This window comes from Microtus oregoni, unplaced genomic scaffold (genome assembly GCF_018167655.1).
Source record: "Microtus oregoni isolate MIOR12 unplaced genomic scaffold, Mior012 000013F_ref0000133, whole genome shotgun sequence".
Lineage (NCBI taxonomy): Eukaryota > Metazoa > Chordata > Mammalia > Rodentia > Cricetidae > Microtus > Microtus oregoni.
The window spans coordinates 9,627,982-9,649,699 of record NW_024543072.1 but is presented as its reverse complement, the minus strand read 5'-3'; the positions used below and the strand labels follow the sequence as shown (position 1 = coordinate 9,649,699).

Here is a 21,718-nt window from a genome sequence, read left to right as displayed (position 1 = left end):
TCGTACACGGCCGCAAAGCGGAAACGTGGTGCTTCACGGGAACCGGCGCCCGGAAGGTCAGCGTGTGAAGGTGGCAGTAGCAACGCGGGTCTTCCCGCTGTTGCTGTGGGGACCACGGCCGAGCACACAACCCCGGCCTGAGGTGGTGGTGGGAAGCCCACCGCAGTTTGCTGCGACGTCATGGAGGGTGGCGGGGGAAGTGGCAACAAAACCACCGGCGGGTTGGCCGGCTTCTTCGGAGCGGGAGGAGCGGGTTACTCGCACGCCGATTTGGCCGGCGTTCCGCGTGAGTATCGGGCCTGCCTTTGCTACCCTCTCTGACAGCGTCCTGGGACAACTAGAAATTTGCCCCGGTCCTTGTTGCTTTTCCTGCTCGCATTCACAGGGTTCGCCGCCAGGGATGGGGTTTCAAGACTGAGCGAATTTAGGAGTTGGGGGTGAGTGGCACGAATCACCGGAAGCTCGTTTATTGTCCTAGTTTCGGGAGGACACACAAAATGTCTTCCTTTAGCACCCTTGTCCCTTCTTTTCTCTCGTCGCACGCTTTCCTGTGTTCCTAGTTCTGGAAATAATCATATTTCATATAACAAGCCCATAGTTATTTTTTTTCACATGGTCTCTAAAAATATTTCTAAAATCTAAATAACGTTAGGCGAGAACCCTCTTTTTGAGACAATCCAGGGAACCAGGAGGAGCTGGGAAATGAGCTAAACTTTAAGAGATTTATAAACAAGAAAGAAGCCAACCAAATTTTGGAAGGGAACTAAGCAAATGCAAAGCTACAGAGGTATGGATATCATTCCCATAAGTACATATTTAAAGCTTTTAAGGTTTGGTAATTTCAGAAATTGAGCTGGATATATAAAACTTGGGCCTGAAGATAACAGGGAGTTGTGAGTAGCCTTTTCTTAAAGTGGGTGTTTCTTCTTGCTAATCCTTGTAGTATTTCTCAAAATTCTTTATACTTAAGAACATAAAGAAAGCCCGTTGTCTTTAATGTCTACTGTCTACACTGAGTCCAGAACGCAATTGGTGTGTGTCATAGGTTTTCTCTGTGTAGAGTAGAGGGCACTGCTTAATGTGACAAGGTAATTGCTGCGTGTGTGTGTGTGTGTGTGTGTGTGTGTATAAATACTGCTGAGGTGAGCCAGATAACATAAAAAAGATGGCCGTTAGTGATAGATATCATGAAGGAAATAAGACCCTGAGATGATTGTGGGAGGAGGCTGAGAACAGATCGAGAAAACAACTTGGGAGTTGACATTTGAGCTGCGACCTGAATTTAGCAACAAATGTTTGAGAGATGGGACAAACTTGATGGGTTACTTGAACTAATGTTGGGTCCATGTGTCTTTAGCTTTCCAAGGGAGTAAAGTGATAAAAGATTGTAAAAGCAGAGAGGCAGGAAACAGCAGTAAAGAGAAGTGCTTAGAAGCAGGGGTAAGGAGATTGTATTTGATCCAAAGTGTGGATGGAAGCCATTAGGGCTGATTTCCTAGCATCCAGAGAGTGAGTTGAGAGAGTAGAAGAAAGTAAGTTAAGAAGCGTTGGTATGAGTGAGGTGTGATGCTTGCACTAGGACGCTAGTGTGACAGTGGAAAGACTGGAGTAACAGGACTTCGACTTGGTGGGCAGTCATGGTGAGTGCTTACATCTGTGAGCAGTCAACTGAGATACAGAAGGACTCAAATACTAGATTTTAAATCTGTGAAAATTAATTTTTCTTGCTACCTTTTCCCCCCAAAGTTGGTAGAGTTAAAGTTTGACCCTCTGAAAGTTTGTATTTTCCATAAGCTTTCTCCCTGTGGTGACTAAGAGCAGAATTGTCAATAGTGTGATCTGAAGGCGCTGACTTGATGGACTTATCCACAATCAAAAACGCCAGCCCTACCACTGTTTCCCTGAGAGACTGATAACTCTTTTGCAATTTGCTTGATCGTCTTGCTAGTTAAAGAAACTACTTTTATGCATGATCTGGGAGAGCAAGTGGGTATGGGCACTTTCTGCTGAGCCTGGTGACGTGAGTTGGTTCCCTAGAAGCAGACGGGTAGAAGGAAGGGGCTCCAGATGGACCATATGCACTCCAGCACACACAGACACACAAACTCATAAGGAAATGAGTACATGTTTTTTAAAAAATAAATAAATAAAAATAAACCAAAACATAACAACCTAAGCTAATTTTCTGGGAGTGTGATGATCTGACCTGTCAGTGCCAATGCCTTAGGAAAGTGTAGGTCATCAGTGCAGGGAATAGTTCCTCAAGACAATTTCACTTTTACTGAATTTCAAGAAATGTAACAATCAGATGAATCAATCCTATAGGAAATAGTTTAAGGAATTTTGTGTGATATGACATCTTGTTTTTTCTCTAGTAACTGGTATGAACCCCCTGTCTCCGTATTTAAATGTGGACCCACGCTATCTTGTTCAGGTAAGATAGAGGTTTTACTGGTTTGATTTGGTGCCCTACTCTACCACCAAGGTCGCACTTAGTGCTGACAAGCGGGAGGTACTCCTGGAGGGCGGTCTTCCAGTTTCCATGCACTCCTCCTCGCCACAGACTCGGGTTTGTCTTGTGCTTCTTCCTGAAACCATTGGTGGTTCTCCTAAGGTGTCTGTTTTGTGTAGTGAAAAGAATCATAGTAAAAGTAATCTTTATTTTTGGGGTTTTTTTTTTCCTTTTTTGTTTTTTTGAGACAAGGATTCTCTGTGTAACCCTAGTTGTCCTGAAAATCATTCTGTAGAGGAAGCTTGTAGGGAGTCTTTCTCTCTCACCAGCCAGCTTCCAAATAACCACACAGAGATTATTATTAGTTATGGAAGCTTGGCCAATAGCTTAGGCTTGTTTCTAACATGTTCTTATAACTTAAATTAACCCGTTTCTATTACTTTATGTATTGCCATGTGGCTCATGGCTTGTTACTTCATCTCCTACATGTTACGCTTTTTCTGCATCTCTTCGTGATTCTACCCTTCTTCCCAGCATCCTCTGTGCCTGAAAATCCTGCCTAGCTGTTGGCTGTTCAGCTCTTTATAAACCAACCAGAATGACACATCTTCACAGTGTATGAAAAGATTATTCTACAATAGAAACCTCCCTTGAACTCAAAGATCTCATCTGCCTCTGCCTCCTGAATTCTGGGACTAAAGATGTGCGTCACCGCTGTCACCGCCCAGTGTAATCTTTGTTTCTAAAGTTTAATTTGAAGTATCAAGGTCTTAACTAATTACCAAAAGTTGAAAGACCAGTGTTTGGATCTTTCAGGGAACTGAAGTTGATTTAACATCTAAAAATAAATTTTCTATAGCGTTTCCTGTTAAATGGCATTTACAGAATATCTAATGTAATGTCATACTTAGTATATTAAAAAAAAAGAAAGAATGGGTAAATTCTTCAAGGTCAGGAGATCAGGGACAATACAGGCATGTCCACTCTCTTTACTCCAGAGGATCAGGAACAATATGGGCATGTCCACTCTCTTTACTCCAGAGGATCAGGAACAATACAGGCATGTTTACTGTCTTTTACTCCTGAGGATCAGGAACAATACAGGCATGTTTACTGTCTTTTACTCCTGAGGATCAGGAACAATACAGGCATGTCCACTCTCTTTACTCCTGAGGATCAGGAACAATACAAGCATGTTCACTGTCTTTACTTACCCTCAGAATTGTCTAGCCAGCACAACAAAAGAAGCAGATTCTGGCCAGCCTTTCTGTGTGTACCTTTAATTCCAGTACTTGGGAGTCAGACAGAGCTGGTTGAAGCTACCTATATAATAAGACCTTGTCTTTTCAAAAAAAGGGGGGTGGGGGGGCACGAAGTGGTGGTGTATGCCTTTAGTCTCAGCACAGGGAAGTAAGAGGCAGGTGGGTCTCTTGAGTTCGAGGCAAACTTGGTCCATAGAGTGCATTCTAGGACATCCCGGACTACACAGAGATGCCCTATCTGGAAAAGCCCAAAAGGAAAGAAATGTTATCTAGAATGAGAAAGAATCAAAACTGTTTGCAAATAATGCAAGATTCTTTTTTTTTTTTTTTTTTTTTTTTTTTTAGTTTTTCCGAGACAGGGTTTCTCTGTAGCTTTGGAGCCTGTCCTGGCACTAGCTCTTGTAGACCAGGCTGGCCTCGAACTCACAGAGATCCACCTGCCTCTGCCTCCCGAGTGCTGGGATTAAAGGCGTGCGCCACCACCGCCCGGCAATATTTATTTATTATGTATACAATATTCTGTCTGTATGCCTGAAGGCCAGAAGAGGGCACCAGACCTCTTTACAGATGGTTGTGAGCCACCATGTGGTTGCTGGGAATTGAACTCAGGACCTTTGGAAGAGCAGGCAATGCTCTTAACCACTGAGCCATCTCTCCAGCACCAAAGATTCTTAACTACAGTAATTTAAAGAAAAACAAGCAAATCTATTAAAATTAATAAATGAATTTAGCATAGTTGTAGAATGTGAGAGCTATAGACATAAATTAGTCCTGATTCTATACAGTAGCAATGAACACTCCAAAAGTAGAATTAGGAAAATAGTTCCTTTTCATTTAGTGTAAAGTGTTCCAGGTCAGTGAGGACTACTTGTAGATAACTAAAAAGAAAAAGAATGGAAAAACAGAAGAAAGGAAAAAATGACAGGGTAGCCTGGAAACTGGGAGAAAATATTTGTAAAGCACTGAATAGAGGACTTAAAATTCTTACATTTAAGATAAAAGAAATGAGTTATAAAATTGCATTGGGTTGGAATAGATGTTTTCATGAAACCATACAAATGTCCAATTAAATGTAATCACAAATGAGATGCCACTTCATATATATCAAAAAATGCATGTCCTTAACATAGGCTGCCACCAGAAGGTGTGACCCAGATTAAAAGTGGGTCTTCCCACTTCAAATGATTTAATTAAGAAAAAAAAATCCCTCCTAGGTATACCCATCTGCTTGGGTTTTAGTTAATTCCGGGTGTAGTCAGTTGACAACCAAGAAAAGCCATATCATCACTTATGATTTATGGGCTGGCTATTAGTGCAGACAGTTTTCGTTTTGTTTGAATATGATAGCTGAGTTTGCATTAATTTAATTGTTTATTTATTTTAAAACTACTTTGAAATGTTGAAGAACCTGTAATTCAAGCATTTGGAAGGCTGTGGTGGGAATAATTGTAAGTTTCAGGCCAGCCTAGGCTACATAATGAGACTGCCTAAATCTGAAAGAGAAAAGTAGGAAGAAAGTTACAGCTTGAAGCATGATTCATAAAAACTCATAGACAGATGTTGGGGTTTAACCTAAAGACCAGAAAAACAAAACATCCAGTTATGGCCTCTTAATCTCAACCTCAGTCCAAAAATGGCGATCCTGCCTCCAGGAATCTCAGAATGAGACTGAGATCTCTCTCCTCCCATCTTATATTTTTCTTTACTTCTGGGATTAAGGTTGTGCACCACTGCCACCAGGTTTCTATGGCAAGCTAATTAAAAGTGTGTGTCACCACTACCTGGTCTGTGCTGGCCAGTGTGGCTGTTTTACTTTTCTGATCCTCAGGCAAGCTTTATTAGAATACAATAGCTGTCCAAGTGCTGTCTTCAGGGAGCACTCATCTTGGTTTTCCTTTTTACCCTTTAGGATACTGATGAGTTCATTTTGCCAACTGGCGCTAACAAAACCCGAGGCAGATTTGAGCTAGCTTTCTTTACCATTGGAGGATGTTGCATGACAGGTGGGTAGTATATATCTTTTAATGTCCTTATATCCAAGTAATTAATAGTCCTTAATGTGAAAAATAACTAGAATATTGTTTTCAACTTAAAATGTATCACAGTTTTTATTATATAAAAAACAAACCAGAAACATAAAGCCTTTTTTTTTTCCTTTGGGCTGAATTGTTATGATTCAGGGGCTGCATTTGGGGCCATGAACGGTCTTCGGCTAGGATTGAAGGAAACCCAGAGCATGGCCTGGTCCAAACCAAGAAATGTACAGTAAGTCTATGAAATCTTTTGATGAATTGATGTTTGCATATTAGCTTCTGCTTTGTTGTTTAGTGGTTACCACCCTGTGTTAATAAAATGCTTAGAGAGGGCTGGAGAGATAACTCAGAGGTTAAGAGCACTGGCTATTCTTCCAGAGATCCTGAATTCAATTCCCACCAACCACATGGTGGCTCACAACATCTGTGATGAAATCTGGTGCCCTCTTCTGGTGTGCAGGCATACATGCAGGCAGAATTCTGTATACATAATAAATAAATCTTTTTTTTTTTTTTATTTTCGAGACAGGGTTTCTCCGTAGCTTTTTGGTTCCTGTCCTGGAACTAGCTCTTGTAGACCAGGCTGGCCTCGAACTCACAGAGATCCACCTGCCTCTGCCTCCCGAGTGCTGGGATTAAAGGCGCGCGCCACCACCGCCCGGCAATAAATAAATCTTTAAAAAAAATAAAATAAAATGCTTAGAGAATTAACTTCCTCCCGCTTTTTATAGTTGGTTTGGTTTTATCTTTCTAAAATATAAGAAACCAGATTTCTGTGTGCTTTTCAGAAGAGTGAATTTTGAGATGGTGTCTTCATTCAGCTGGACTACCCCAACCTGGTTTCTTGGCTCACATGTGTTTTCTGTTTTCCAAACTTGTATGGCATGCTTTTTAAATTGTTGAGTTGCTAATTGGGAAGTTTGATTGGGGGGGTGGGGGTGCTGTAGCAGTAGAATACTTGATGAAATTAAAGCCATACCTAGCTTTATTAGCTCCTTGTTGACATGCTTCAATTCTGAAACTCTTAAATAAAATTTCTAGATCTTCAAGGTCGTGTGTGTGTGTGTGTGTGCCTGTCTGTCTGTCTGTCCATGTGTCCATGTGGATGGGGATGGGTGCATGTGAAGACCATAGGTAAGCCCTAAGGTGTCTCTTCTCAGGAACTGTCCCTGTTACATCCCTTGAGCCAGCTTCGCCTGCCCATTACTGAACTCTGGCTTGCAAGTGTAGTGCTCTGCCAGAAGATGGCAGCAGCCGTGCTGGAGTTAGACCTAGGAGACCTTAAAGGCACCAGCATTTTTCCTGTTCCTGTCACTGCTTAAATCCCTGCATTAACAAGTCAAAATAGTGTGATACCGTCAGCCATGGCCAGTCATACCCAGTTCTTCTCTTGTATTGTTTTGAAACAAATCCCCAACCAATGTTATATATGAATTTAGAAGTAAGAAATTTCTTAGAAAAAGATACTGTACTTCAATTTTGAAAACAATAGCAATATGATCTTTCTTGTCTTCCCATATTGGAAAACAGCATTTAATAGTAGAAAAAAGGTAAAATTTACAGCCAAGAACATTGTGTGTGTATAGCTTCAGAATCCTAGTTTAATGACTTAGGATTTTGTGATTTTGAATAAACTTCTCTACTTTCTGCCTTGCAGAGTTGTGGAGAGATGATAGAAGTGAGAACTAGGTAAAGACTCACTAAATAGAAATGTACCAGTGTAGTAATGAAAATTAATAGTTTTTAAGCTTGTTATAGATTATATACTAAACTTACAATGTGTTAGTAAATATCTAACTAATTAGAAAATACATTTCTCCATAGCCATTCTAAATAACATTTTAAAAGCGAACACATTTTTATTGCTATGGATCTTTGAATTCTTACTGTTTGTGGTTATAGTCTGTCAGTTCCAGTAGTAGTCAGCCATTGCAGACACATTCCTGTGATGGTGTTACACTGCTGGGAGAGTAATGTGTGGTCTTCACCTGGTTGCTGCATTGCTGTTCTGGTGGGCTGTGACTCTGGTGTAAGACGCAACTATGCTTCCTTGAGAGTGTGCTAAGCATTCATTTTGACTGCTTAGTTCTAGTGCGGGAGCAGACAATACTTTCTCCATGTATTCTGGGAATGAAGCCGTTCCCTCTCTTCAAGTTGGCTTTGCATTGTATACCCTCCTGTCCTTTCCCTTGATTCTACTTGATATTCTGAAAATATGTTCTCTTTCCCAAGACAAAATCAAACCCTTGTCACAGTTTCAGTGACAGTTTAGTTTTACATAGATCAGTTTGTAAAATGCATTTCAGGCTGTAATTCAAAGCCTTTGTATTTAATCTGTCTTGAATAACTTTATATCTTTACTTACAGGACTTTCCTTTAGTCATTGCCCAGAGTGTTAAAAATTTATTATGACCCTCATTTATGTAAAGTAACAGCCATTTTTATTAAAATCTTAGGTAATATTAATATGTACCTTAAAGTTACAAAAACAGTGAGGCTTGGGTCTAGGTGTTTTAAATAGTTACTTTTATGATTTATAAATACCATAATAGCGAATATAATGATCTAGAGAAATAATGATCCTAAATACATTTTTTTTCTCGTTCTTCCTTGGTAGGATTTTGAATATGGTGACTAGGCAAGGGGCACTTTGGGCTAATACTCTAGGTTCCCTGGGTAAGTATAAATCTTGTTCAATGAATCTTTTGTTTTGAGACAAGGTATCATGTGGCTGAGTCTGAAACTTGTCTATATAACAAGTCTCAAGCTTGTTATATAGTTGAGGATAAACTTGGAATTCTGATCCTCCTGGTCCTCCTTCCAAGTTTTGAAATTACAGGTATGCACTCGGGATACTGCATATCCAGGGCTGCATGCATGCTAGGCAAACACTTCACCACCGCAAAGAAAGAATGTGTAGTCACCCAAAATTTTGGTTCTAGGCTAAACAATTAACGTGTAAATCCACTCTGGTAATTATTGTAGCTATCATCTGTGAAAAGATTTGTAAGTGCTGCTTTACTTGTCTAAATAGTGTGCTAAGTAAAACCCTGTTTTAAACTGAATGATGTCCAAGGCGTGGGGTTGTACCTGCTAAGAAAGGCTCGAAGTCCTGCAGTGAGACGTGACAGATCTGCACAGACCTTTTGCTTTGTTTCCTAATAGCCTGTTGAGTGACCTGTAGATTCCAGAACCTGAATGGCAGGGCTGCAGTAAGCCTTTGTAGATAAGGAAAGCAGTCTCACTTACAGGCGGGGTAATTTAGTGCTGCTTAGTCAGAGCCTGGTGCCTTCATTACCTGTTAATTATGAGTAGTTTGTTCTTTTGATTGTTGGTGACTTAAAATTACCTGTGGCCCATATGCCTTACCATCTGAGGTTTATAGTGTACAGACAAGCTGACCTTATGGTGCTCTTCCTACTTGTTGCAAACAAGATTGTTGAAAACACAGAAGGCCTCCATTATAACCTTGTAACATTGTAACCAAGTTAAGATTCTAACCTTGACTATGGTATTTGGAAGCGGTACATTTTGACACCATAAAGCCAAATTCACACTTTTTATTCTGACAGATGGCAGCTTTGATGTTCTGCTTATGTCTACAACCATGAAATACCTGCTTACACACACAAGTCATGGTCCTCTGCTCTTTTGTAGTTGCTTATATACTTGGGAAACTCAGCAGTCCATGCCTGTATTACAACTTTCTCGTTTTTAGCACTGAAAATTCTACATTCGATAAAACCCCACGTTCCTAGACAAAGTGGAATAGATGGTCATTCTGTTGGTTACTGTTTTTCAATTCTAATGTCATATGACTAGTCACAATGGTATTACATGATCAGTTTCAGTTGAATATGCTTAACAAAAAGACAGCTTTCATAAAAGTAGAGAGAAGTTGCACAACAGGCAAAGGGTAAGACTGTGTTTGATGGATTATTGGAAAGGCAAGTATAACTAGGTTTGTTTTGAGCCAGGATCTCTCTTTAGTTTTAGCTAGCTTGCTATGTTGTTGATGCTAGCCTGAACACAAGAGATTTACCTGTCTCTGCCTTTAGTAAGTATACTCCTTTGGTATTAAAGGAGTATGTATACTACCCATGTAGCAATGATTTTGAAACATGGTAAGGAAGTGTTATAGCATTGTGCCTGATAAATGTAGGTAAAGTACATGTAAGGGTTTGGATGAAAGTACTGTAAAACTTAAGGGTTTTGTAGCATGTGGAAGTCAGACCTCACATTCTTTTATTGATCTTGTGTGCGAGGTTTTTGTTCATTTGGGAAGCAGGTGACAGAATTTTACTGGGTGGACTAGGATGTGGTGTGTAGACTAGGCTGGCCTCTAACTCATGGAGATCTGCCTTCTTCTGCCTCATAAGTGCTAGGATTAAAGATGTGTCACTGCTGGCTGTATTGTTTTCCTATAATAGAAACATGTAAGTGTTTTAATTAAAAAATATAACAGCTACTTGAGGTAGAGCATAAGTAAAATTTTGAAATATTTTTCTTGGACTCTACAGTAATATTTTCTAAAAATAGCATTTATTCTACATTTTTGTATAATCGGTCAGTTGTGTGCTACTATATATATGTGCCAGCTTTATGTATCAGTGAATGTAGGTCTTCCTGGCTTTTTTGTTTGTTTTTGTTTTTGAGACAGGATTTCTCTGTGTAACCCTGGCTATCCTAGAACTTGCTTCATAGTTCAGGCTATCTTTGAACACAAGAGATCCACGTACTTCTGCCTCCCTAGTTCTGGGATTAAAAGTGCACCACCATTGCTGGCATATTCATAGCTGTCACTGTGGTCTTCTGTATTATGGAAAGTTCTTGTCTGGATCAGTGCAGTATGCAGATGTTTTGGGGGGACATTTTGTTTTTAGATTTTTTTTCTTTCTATTAGAAGCAGTGATCTAGTGATGTATGTGTTTGGGTATGCATACCTACTATGATTATCATGTTAACTTTTACCACTGATCTGTTTCTGCTGTAGCCTTGCTCTATAGTGCATTTGGTGTTATCATTGAGAAAACACGGGGTGCAGAAGATGACCTCAACACAATAGCAGCCGGAACCATGACGGGAATGTTGTATAAATGTACAGGTAGGCAGTACTGAATGAAGAAGTGAAATTTGTTTTTATCTATAATATTCAGAGAAAATTATGTGTAATATAAATGTGTATATGTGTTTGTTTACAATGCAACCTAGTACACTAACCTTACGGTTATTAAGGGTTTTGTTGTTTTCTTGTTGGTTTCTTTTTTGTTGGTTTCACCTTGTAAACTGACCTCAAACTTACCATCCTGCCTTACCCTCCTGAGTACTAGAATTACAGGCTGTGCTTTACTATGCTCAGTATTTGTCCCTCCCCAACTCCTGGCAATCTCATACTCTACCTTTGTTACCTCGTAATTGTACCTGTAGTGGAACGCTACAGTATTTGTCCTTTTATGACTGCCATACTGTTTAACTGAGCATTTCTTCGTGACATCCATCTTATATTGTGCTTCTAAATCTCCTCCTTTCTGCATCTGTCCCCCATCAGATAATGAAGGGTTCTGTTTGCAAGTCATCTAATTTACAAACCTGAAGAGAGTAAGATCACAGTACCTTTTTCTGTAAACAAGGTTAAATTAAGGCAAGATAAGCTGTCTTTACCTGCTGCCTTTCTTTTATGATGTACACAAAGCAAATCCTAATCTGACTCAAAAGTCCCATTGCTTTTTGCTTTTTTTTTTTTCTATACCACGTTGTTTCTTGGATGGAGTAATAATGGAAATTTTAAAAAAAAGGAAGGGGTAATAGTTGAGCTGGGCCTGAAAATTCGACTGAATTTCAGATGTATCTCTTAGTCACATGACCATGAGAAAGGTGTAGTAGGACCCAAGTCTGCAAGAGAGTTTTAGGTTTGGAACATAGGAAGCCATAATTTAAGTCATGAGAGATGTTTGAATAAAGAATTACTAGAATTGGTCTGGAGAAATGACTTGACACTTGACTGCTCTTCCAAAGGACCTAGGTTTGAGTCTCAGCTCCCACAAGGCTCACAGCCATCTGTAACACAGCCAGTCCTCTGTAGTTACTGCTTACATGTCATGTGCGTACTCACGTGCAAGCAAAACACTAGTATACAATCAGTGGAAGAATTATTATAGTCATGCTGTGGGAGGTTGATAGGAATGTGGTTAGAAGGTAGAAGCATAAAGTCAAAGTAGAGCTGGTCGGTGTTGGCACACACCTTTAATCCCAACACTGGAGGGGCAGAGGAAGGCGGACCTCTCTGAGTTCAAGGCCAGCATGGTCGGCTGTGTGAGTGCCTGGACAGGCTCCAATGCTACACAGAGAAACCTTGTCTCAAAAAACCCAATTAGATAAATAAGTAAAGTCAAATAGTTAAAGAATACTACTAATGATGTTTAAGGTTTATGATATTAGCCTCAACTCAAATGACAGACGATAAACTTCACAACTGATGAAGACGTGAGGGAAAGGCACATATTAAAGACGGTTGGATTATGCTGGAAGTGTAACTTAGTTGTCTGAGTACTTGCCTAGCATACATGAACTTTTGCTGGGTCAGATTTTCAGTACTGCATAAAACCGGATGTCGTATACAAGTGTAATCAAAGTACTCGAGGTGGAGAATCAAAAGTTCAAAGTCATTTTTAGCTGTGTAGGGAATTTGAGATTAAGCTTGCCTCAAGACATTGTCAAAAAGCAAAACAAATAAAAATCTAGTTTGTAACATGGTAAAAAAAAAAATTGTATTATTAGTTGACTTGCTTTGCTGACCGAAATGTCTGACAAAAACAACATGAAGGAGGGAGTGTTTATTTGGATTGAATGTTGCTGAGTGGGTAAGGCCTGTAGCAGCAAAGCAGTTCATGTTATAGCTTGCCAGGAACAAAGGAACAGTGGCAAACAACTGGCTTTCTCCTTTTCTCCTTTTATTTTGTCTAGCTCCCTGCCTATGGGATGGTGCCACTTTCCTTCAGGATAGAATTTTCCTCTTCAGTTAATCCTCTGCAATGCCCTTAGAATCAGTCAAATTGACAGTAAAATTAACCATCACAGTGTGACTTTGAGTGGCACATATTCTGGCTCGCTCAGCACCCTACCCTATATGTCTAGTCTCTTTAAGGCAAGAGAAATCTCAATAAAGTATGTCAACTGTTTTTGACTCCATACACTGCGTCCTTTTAGAAAAGTGATGTTTTGTCTCATTTTATGTCTCCCAGGGATTCTTGGTCATTTGGGCAACTTTCCTGTAGACATTGCTTTTATTTAGCGGAGTGAGTTGTATAGTAGAACCCTGTTCAGATCTTGTGAAAATTTTTATAAATCCTAATTAATGTCTGGTAGATTATAAACTACTTGGGAGAAAGGTGAACACTTAATTCTGCAAGTTAAAATAGGCACATTCAAGCTTATGATGAAATGGGAATACCATTTAGAAGCCAAGACTTAGAAGTCCGGTTAATTCTTAGCCGTTAACTGATGAGGCTCACTCTTCTACCTGATTTGATCTCTTGATACTTTGAAGACTCCAGAGTAGACCATTCTTTCATCTGACTTTTGCTTCTCATTTAAGAGTCTTTATTTTTCATGTGCCCTTTTCTTCACATGCTCTTCCAATTTTTTTTTTATTTTTTTATTTTTTTTACAAATTCTCACCTGTGTTTATATGTGGCTTTCTTGAGACCTCCCTTAAACACTGTAGCACATGAAAGTTCTGTCCTGCAGGGTAAATTGCTGAATGCCAGATTACTTAAGAAAAACATCTGTATATTAAAAGTGATAATAGCTATTGCCAAAGTGACCTTTGAAGAGTTTATGTACCATTATCAGTTTGAAGTATCATCTACCCATTTTAAGCTTTATTTTTATTATTTTAGTTAATGTGTACTATGTTAATGCCTGCATGGGCATATGGAAGACACTCTAGGTGTTAAAACCCCTAAAGCTGGAGTTACAGGTGGTTGTGGCTGCCTGCTGTAGACGGTGGGAGTCGAACTCCATCCTCTGGAAGAACTACAAGTGTTCTTAATCATTAAGCCGTGTCTCCAGCCCTACCATTGCTTTGAAATGAATGTAAACTGGTGAAAGATAGTTTTTGTTGTTATTGTTGGGTTTAGTTTCAAGACAGTGTCTAGCTCTGTGAACAAGGCTGGCTTCAAGACTTACGGGAACTCCCCACATGTAAGCCAAAAATAGTGTCTTGTGTCTCACTTTGTTTTTCCCTAGTTGGTGGTAAGATTGAGCAACTTCTGTTATTTATTACCATTGTAATTTCCCTGAAGCTCTTTCTTTCCTACTGGGTGTGCCTTCAATTAATTTTCAACATTATGGCGATTAGCCTTTTACCTATTACATATTACATATGATATGTGAAATTTTGCCTACTTTTAAGCTGGGCTTGAGACATTTCTGTTCAACTACTATCTATCTCAGGGCACTGAGATTGTCAAGGCCAGCCTGGACAATTTCTTTATTTCAAAAAGTAAAGATAGGATCAGGTTATCACTCATGGGTAGAAAGCTTGCCCGTCATTCATGAGACTCTAGGTTCAATTTCCAGTTCCTCAGGGGGAAAAAAAATCTTTTTATTTTGATACTTTAAAACGACAGTAATGGAAGAGGTCATTCAGGGGTACTTTGGAGTGTGCATTTGAATTCTGTAGGTCTCACGTATAGTTTGACATTGGTAAAGAGAACCATTAACTAATGGTAACCCTGATACTTCTAAATTTGAGGTACTGACTTTGAATATCCTTTTACTAATGTTACTTTATGAACTGACATTGTTATGGAAAGCTAAGACTAACAGAAGGCATTAGCAAAGAAAGCAGACTCACTCTTCGTTGACTTCTTTGGCTTCTTGGGCCTTATTTCTCAAGCACAAGCTCACTCTAAGATGTGTGCTTGTTGATAGCGAATTAGCTGTTATCACGGTAGAATGTGATCATTATTGAATGCTTTCTTGTGTTACATGGAATCTAACTCCCATCCTTTAGGAAAAAAATAGCACAAACATTAGACTAGGTTAAAATTATGAACCCCCCCCCCCCCCCCCGCCAAATCTTTTTGAAACTGTATCTCTTGTAGCCAAGGCTGGTCCCCAGCTCACTCTGTATCCAAAGATAGACTTGACCTTCTGTTCCTCTAGCCTCTGCTTCCCAGGTGCTAGGTTTTCAGGCCCGTGTCACCATGCTTAGCTTGAGTTTTTCCTTCTGCTCTAGGAGCTCCATAATAATTTACACTATAAGTGTTTTTACACTGAGTGTCGAGTCCTTGAATCTAAGAAGTTGAGGTTCTGTGTGCTTTCTGCCACACAAAGTTTGTTCCTGTGGTCGGTCTGTCCTCCTGAGTTTAATCAGAAATTAAACTCTTGTTGTAGTGACTTCAATGTGAACTGATGTTGAGATTTTTGGTCAGCAGATATTATCAACTCTTCCACAATTGCAGTTGCTCAGTTTCACAATTGGCAATTCTTGTCACTTGACATAGTATTTGTCTTAAAGCAAATTTGGTACATTTTTAGGTTTAAGGTTACCAGTAAACAGGAAATAGCATGGTGTTCTACCTTGTTTGAGACGATGAAGACCGTATGTGGGTGACTTGGAGCTTCCACACCCCCTCCCTTTGGACTAGGAAGTACCTCCTACTCACTTTGAGCTCTATGTGTCATGAGTAGTAACACTGGTCTTGAGTTTGTGTGAGCTCCTATTTTTACTTATTTAAAGCCTAGTGTGGTTTGTACATGCGATCCCAGCGCTGGAAATCCCAGGCCTTTGGGAGGTGTAATGCTGGGGTTATAAGCTTGGATTAGAGAAATGTGCTACTGTACCCAACTTATGGGGTACTAGGGAGTGAACTCAAGGTTTCATATTCTAGGCAACTAACTACACTGCCAACTGAGTTGTATCTCCCAGCCCCCCTGGAGCTCTGTTTGTGTATCTGTGTATGTAAAACAATCTATTTTGAATATAGAAAGCTGCTCTTTCGCACACATCTCGGGAAGACATGGAATTCTATAATTCTTTTGAAGCTTTATGTGTGTGGAGTAAAGTACGACTTGATATTTGAAATGAATGAACTAGAACTCAAAGTAGTGTATCGTGCACAGTAAAGCAATCATATAAACAAAGGTACCTTTCAGAGGCCTAAATGTAGAACATATGTCGTTATTTAATCTGTTCAAACAGAAATGCATTAATAATGAATTCATATATTGAATCTGGATGTGATAGTTAACCATTTTAAAGATTATAGGGCAGGACCACAACCTGGCTCAGTAGGCAAAGGCATTTGCTGCTAAACCCAGTGACCTAAATTGAATCTCTGGGACATACATAGTGAAGGAGAAAACTAGCTCCTACAAGTTTCCCCTTTGACCGACACACAAACCATAGCACATGCACATCTGCATCCAATAAGTAAATGTATTGCTTAATTAAAGATTGTGATATATCTTACAGAACATATTGCTCAGTGAATATTCCTCTTCTGTGTTCTAGCAGAATTTGATGGTTTCTCTTTACCCAAACAGTTTTTATCTAACTCTTGGGACTTTGATTTGTGTATTTATTTTCTCTGTGTGTATATACCTAAGCACTCGGAGGTCAGAAAATGACTTCGGGAAATAGGCTTTTTCTCTTTCTACCATTTGAGTCCTGAGAATCTATTTCTAGTTGTCAGGCTCAGAAGCAAACACCTCTACCTGCTGAGGTATCTTTCTGACCCTTATTTGTATTTGAGTATTGTTTCGTATACCCATGTTTATAACATTCACAATTCTCAAAAGATACAAGTAAAGTAACCCAAGTATCTATTAATGGGTGAATGGATACACAATGAACTGTATTAAGCCTTTGAAAAGCAAGGGAATGCTGACATAGACAATAGCGTGGATGAATTAAGAACATTGTACTAATTAAGGTAAGACAATCACAAAAGGACAAATATTGGGTGGCTCTATTTTATAAGTTACCTACGAAGAATAGTCAAATCATTGAAATAAAACAGTAAAGGGGCAGGAAATGAGGAGTTACTCTTTTAATACTTTGTTTTGCAAGGTGAAAAAATTCCAGATGTGGATATTGTTGTAAGTAACACAATATGGGGCAAGAGAAACGGCTCAGCAGTTAAGACCACTATGGCAGAGAGCCTGGGTTCAGTTCCTAGCACCTGCCTTGGGTGTTTTACAATTGCCTGTAATTCTAGTTTCAGAGTGACCCTCTGGCCTCTGAGGGGGTACCTACATGGGCTAGGATACTATACTGAGGGTATGCATGTGCACATACACAATTTAAAATAAACTTATTTTAAAAACTATGCAAATGTTTATTATCATTGAGCTGTATACTATATGCATGCCCCACAATTTTATTTACTTTTTCAATGCTGGAGATTGTCTCTAGTACTTGTACATGGTAAGCATTGACTTCTCCACTGAGCAACACCCTTAGTCATTGTACCAATTTCTGGTGGGAGGCAAATGAAAAGATCTCCTGTAGACCAGACTAACCCCATACTTCCTATGTAACCAAGGATGGATGGCATTGAACTGCTGGTTTTCTTCAACTACTAGAATGCTGAGATTATAGGCATGTACACCGTACTAATTGTATATGGTATTAGATATGGAACCCATGGCTTTATTGATGCTGCTGCTAGGCAAGCACTTTGTCAGTTGAACTATACCCCCAGCCTTCTTTACCAGTTTTTAAAATGAGTATTTTAAATGAAACTTCCAAAAGCCAAAAAAATGCATGTAAATTAATTTTGTTCCTCTAAAGCAGGAATCAGCTAAAACTGTTTCACCAGGGCTGGAGAGCTGGCTCAGCGGTGAGCCATTAAGAGCTCTGGCTGTTTTTCCATAGGACCCAGGTTCAATTCCCAGCACCCACATGGCCGCTTATAATTAATTGTCTGCAACTCCAGTTTCAGGGGAGTTACACACCAATGCACATGACGTTTACCTTTTTTAAAAATAATCACATAAAAAAAATAATAATCACATTTTAGCCGGGCGATGGTGGCGCACGCCTTTAATCCCAGCACTCGGGAGGCAGAGGCAGGCGGATCTCTGGGAGTTCGAGACCAGCCTGGTCTACAGAGCTAGTTCCAGGACAGGCTCCAAAGCCACAGAGAAACCCTGTCTCGAAAAAAACCAAAAAAAAAAAAAAATCACATTTTAAATTGATGTTAAAGTACCTATATAATGAATGGCCTTTGCCCTTCAGAGCCTAAATTTTTTTACTATCTGCCTGTTTAAGAGAGAGTTACAATTCTTTGTTATAAATTGACATTTTAATGAATTAGCTCTGCTGTTAACCAGTTCTGTATCCCAGAAACAAGGCACTTAAGTGTTCTGACCCATGTTTTCCTGTCTCTTCAGAAGAACTGGGTTAGAAGTGATCAGAAGATGGGAAGTAAATGAAACACAAATCTTCATGTTTGTTTTACTTCATTGAACAATGGTATTATTTACTTTGTTGTTAGCAAGTGTATTGCTGACCAACTTCCTGGTCTGAGCTAGACAGCTTCTCAGTTTTAAAAAAAGTCTAAAATAGGGGTCCCTTAGTTTGTTATTGTTGTTTTGGTTTTTTTTTTTTTTTTTGGTTTTTTTTTTTTTTTTTTTTAGCAGCCATTTGGTAAAACCCAAAATTTAAAGTGTTAAAAATTAGAACTTGGGGAGCTATGTGTGGTGGTGTATGGCCTGAACCACAGCATTTGGGAGCCATAGATTGGCAGATCTCTTGAGTTTGAGGCCAGCCTAGTCTGGTGTGTGTGATAAAAGACCGCTATTAAGCTAGAGTTGGGTGTGTAACTCATGCATGCTGCCTGTGTTTGCTGTCCTCTTAGGTTTTTCCCCCTACCTTTAAAGAGTGAATGTTATTAGTTTGGACTAAACTTTTGTTTTTTGTTAGAAAATGAATGTTTTCTGGGGAATCAGTTATTTTTAAGGCACACTTATTGTGCATTAGTATCCAAAGATCTTAAAGCTTTATAGGTCACATTGAAGTTTTGTAGTCCCTAATATATAAACTAAGAACATTCCCAGGGAAGATTGTTGTTTTAAATTTGAGAAATAATGTGGAATCTCTTGCACAGAGGTCACTCAGAAACTGTGTTCTTAGAGCACACAGTCAATTGTCAGAAATGATTTATAGCGGTTTTTTTCCAGACCAGTGGCTGGCCATGTATGCAGCTACACCCCAGCACTAAGTGAATAGACAACCTTTTGGATCAAAAAGGCCTTGGGGGGTGTTGGGAGGCAACTTGTATAGAATTAAATGTTTGGTTATATGAAGTAGTGTAGTTACTTTCCATTACCTGCCCTTTATCATTTCTCTACTAATTGGGAAGAGCACCTTTGCTTTATTTTGATTTTGAGTAGGGTTTTGAGGTTTGTATTTTGGTTGGCTACTTAGAGAGCCTTCATTAAACCCAAATTTAGATCTAATAACTGTTTTTTCTTATAGATACCTTTATTTTTCTATGTGTGTATTTCCATTATATGATTTTGTTCTAATAAAAGTTAGTGTCCAGCTCTATAGCTTTTTCTTAATTTATTAGTCAAAGACACAACATTGGTCCTTATTAAGCTAAGTGGATTAAGTTGACAAGATAAGTATGTTATTTTCTAAATTTTATAGATTCTAAACCACGCTGAATGGTTGTACGTTCAACTTCAGTGTTACAATCCAAATACAAGATGGCAGAGATGGGAACTTAGAAATGTCTCCCACGTTAATAAGCTATCTTTCTACCTCCCTTCCCCCATTTACTTTGATTTTTGTGAAACTTTGTCTTGCTTTTTAATCCCTCCCACACATTTGACAGCAGCTTTAAGGGGGATATTTCAAGCATTTCAGTGGAAGCCTGACAGTCTAAGTAGGTCAGCTATCATAGCCTTCAGACCAGAGACTCTGGAGGGGAGTAGCCCTCTATCAGCTGAGGCCATCTGGTAGGCTCAATGAAAGAGAGTTAGTTCTGCCGTTCTAACTGAACCAAATTGTCACTGAAATTATAGAGTTGACTGTTGTTGAGCTCCTCTACTATTTCCATTTTTTGGTGCCAAGGCACATGTGGAGGTCAAAGAACAGTTTGCAGCAGTTTTTTCCCATCATGTGGGCTCTGAAAACCAAATTCAAGTCAGGTGCTTTTAAAGCTCACTGAGCCATCTCCCTGGGCCCCCTCACCTTATCTTCTTAAGACATGACTCACACAGACACCTGTAAGCTCCCTGAAGTTTGTGGTGTCTAGTTATTGTGGAGCTGTACCATTCCTTGGTCTCTTTAAGTGTCTTTGGGAAATCCCATTCTGGTGGTGTTTCTTCTCTCTACTATATAAAAGTTATATAATCCTGAATGATTGGGTCATTTCCTATTTTTAAGAAACTTCTGAGTCACTTTCTCTTAATAGATTTGAGGGATATTTTCAAACAACTGAAGCTTTATTTCTGCATTTCAGACTAAATGCTTATGATGATTTTTCCCCCGACATGAAAACTTTGTTGACAAGTACAAATAGCTCAAAAAAGTCTAATCCTGAATTCTTTCTCAACTAATCTTTTATGGTCAGTGCTTAGGTTAATGAGATTGACACATCAGTGTAAGAGGGGGGTTGTCCCTGTGTGTGGGCTCAAAGCTTATTTTTATCACTACTGCTTGAGTCCTCAAATATTTAAGGACCTGTCCAGAGTCCAAATGCTGACGATACAGTTTCCACATAGGCTGTTCACCTTGTTTACAGTCTTAGATCCAGTGGCGGTGCTTGTGACAACGTAAACTCTAACAAGGAGACGGAATGACTGATGTGTTTGAATTCCCGTGGTTACGGGTTGGATTGGAAAGCACATCATCAGTCTTGAGGATCCTGGGTACAAATCATGAAAAGTATGAACAAGTCATCAATTCTAAAATACAAAAGATGTATTGTGTGATTTGGGAAGTTGTATCCTGAATTTAGTAATGGCTTAAAACTTTACTCCTGCTTGGAGTAGAGTGTTTAAAAGAGTTTCTCCATGATAGCTTTATATTTTACTGCACTTTATCCCGCTTTTATTTATTACATTTTTCTAACCCTTGATGCCAGGACATGAAATATATAAGGTTGTTTTCCTCCTCTCCCCAGGTGGTCTTCGAGGAATGGCACGCGGTGGCCTGGCAGGACTGACACTCACCAGTCTCTATGCGCTGTATCACAACTGGGAGCACATGAAAGGGTCCCTGCTCCAACAATCACTCTGAAGACCTTGCCACCTCAGGATCCGGGGGACATTTCCCGTCATCCAGACAGACTAATAAGTCAGTCTGGAGTAGCTTTCTCTCTTGTACTACAATTACTTTGAACAATTGGAGACTCTGATTTGCTGTGACAAAGATCATGGATGGTTAGCCTGGACTGCACTGCGTGCCCTTAGTGAGTGGAAGCCAAACCCTTTGGTGGCTCACTGAGTATGTGTTCTCTTCTCCTTTGGAGATGGTATTACACCTGTTTCTCTCCTGCCCCCAAATCGCAAAGCCACTTACTCTCCAAATCCAGGCTGTACTTATTTTCAGTGCTTTTATCACCATGTTTATCAGTTAAAAATCTAAAGTGAATGTTGCCCTGTATTCCAAATAAAGGGTGTAAATAGAACCAAAGTCATAATTGTGAAAGGAGATGGCTTATTGGGTAAATCACTTGCTGCACAGGTGTGAAGACCTGAGTTTGGATCCCCAGCAGGTCTGGCAGCCTGCCTATGACCAACCCCAGTGCTCAGGAGGCAGTGACAGGATCCTTGGAACAAGCTGACTAGCTAGGTTCAAGTGAGATTTGGCTCCGGGTACCCAAGGTAAAAAAGAGTACCTGAGAAAGACCCCACTGTCGACATCTGGCAAGAGAACACACATGCACAGATAACTGCTGGAGTCTAAAGTCACAGCCTTTTTTTCCTGCTAGAATTGGCCCAAAACAACG

At 39.6% G+C, this 21,718-nt stretch overlaps 1 protein-coding gene and 1 non-coding gene across 2 annotated transcripts; both read left to right on the top strand.

Moving 5' to 3' along the window:
* Positions 1 to 32: 32 nt before the first annotated feature.
* Positions 33 to 21,402, top strand: LOC121455015 (mitochondrial import inner membrane translocase subunit Tim23). Its single transcript, XM_041662503.1, has 7 exons — positions 33 to 286; positions 2,376 to 2,434; positions 5,624 to 5,717; positions 5,895 to 5,979; positions 8,365 to 8,423; positions 10,741 to 10,851; positions 20,891 to 21,402. Exons 1-7 carry the CDS (start codon positions 181 to 183, stop codon positions 21,004 to 21,006), a joined length of 630 nt encoding a protein of 209 aa, XP_041518437.1. The 5' UTR covers positions 33 to 180; the 3' UTR covers positions 21,007 to 21,402.
* On the top strand, positions 7,659 to 7,855 carry LOC121455480. The gene has a single exon (XR_005975503.1). It is a non-coding gene; the product is annotated as a small nucleolar RNA SNORA74 (small nucleolar RNA).
* Positions 21,403 to 21,718: the final 316 nt, after the last annotated feature.

Excerpts from the sequence above, each read along its gene's own strand:
- LOC121455015 (XM_041662503.1), top strand. The coding sequence starts at position 181 with ATGGAGGGTGGCGGGGGAAGTGGCAACAAAACCACCGGCGGGTTGGCC. Across the intron at positions 2,435-5,623 it reads ACCCACGCTATCTTGTTCAG|GATACTGATGAGTTCATTTT; the intron begins GTAAGATAGAGG and ends TTTACCCTTTAG. Across the intron at positions 10,852-20,890 it reads AATGTTGTATAAATGTACAG|GTGGTCTTCGAGGAATGGCA; the intron begins GTAGGCAGTACT and ends TCCTCTCCCCAG.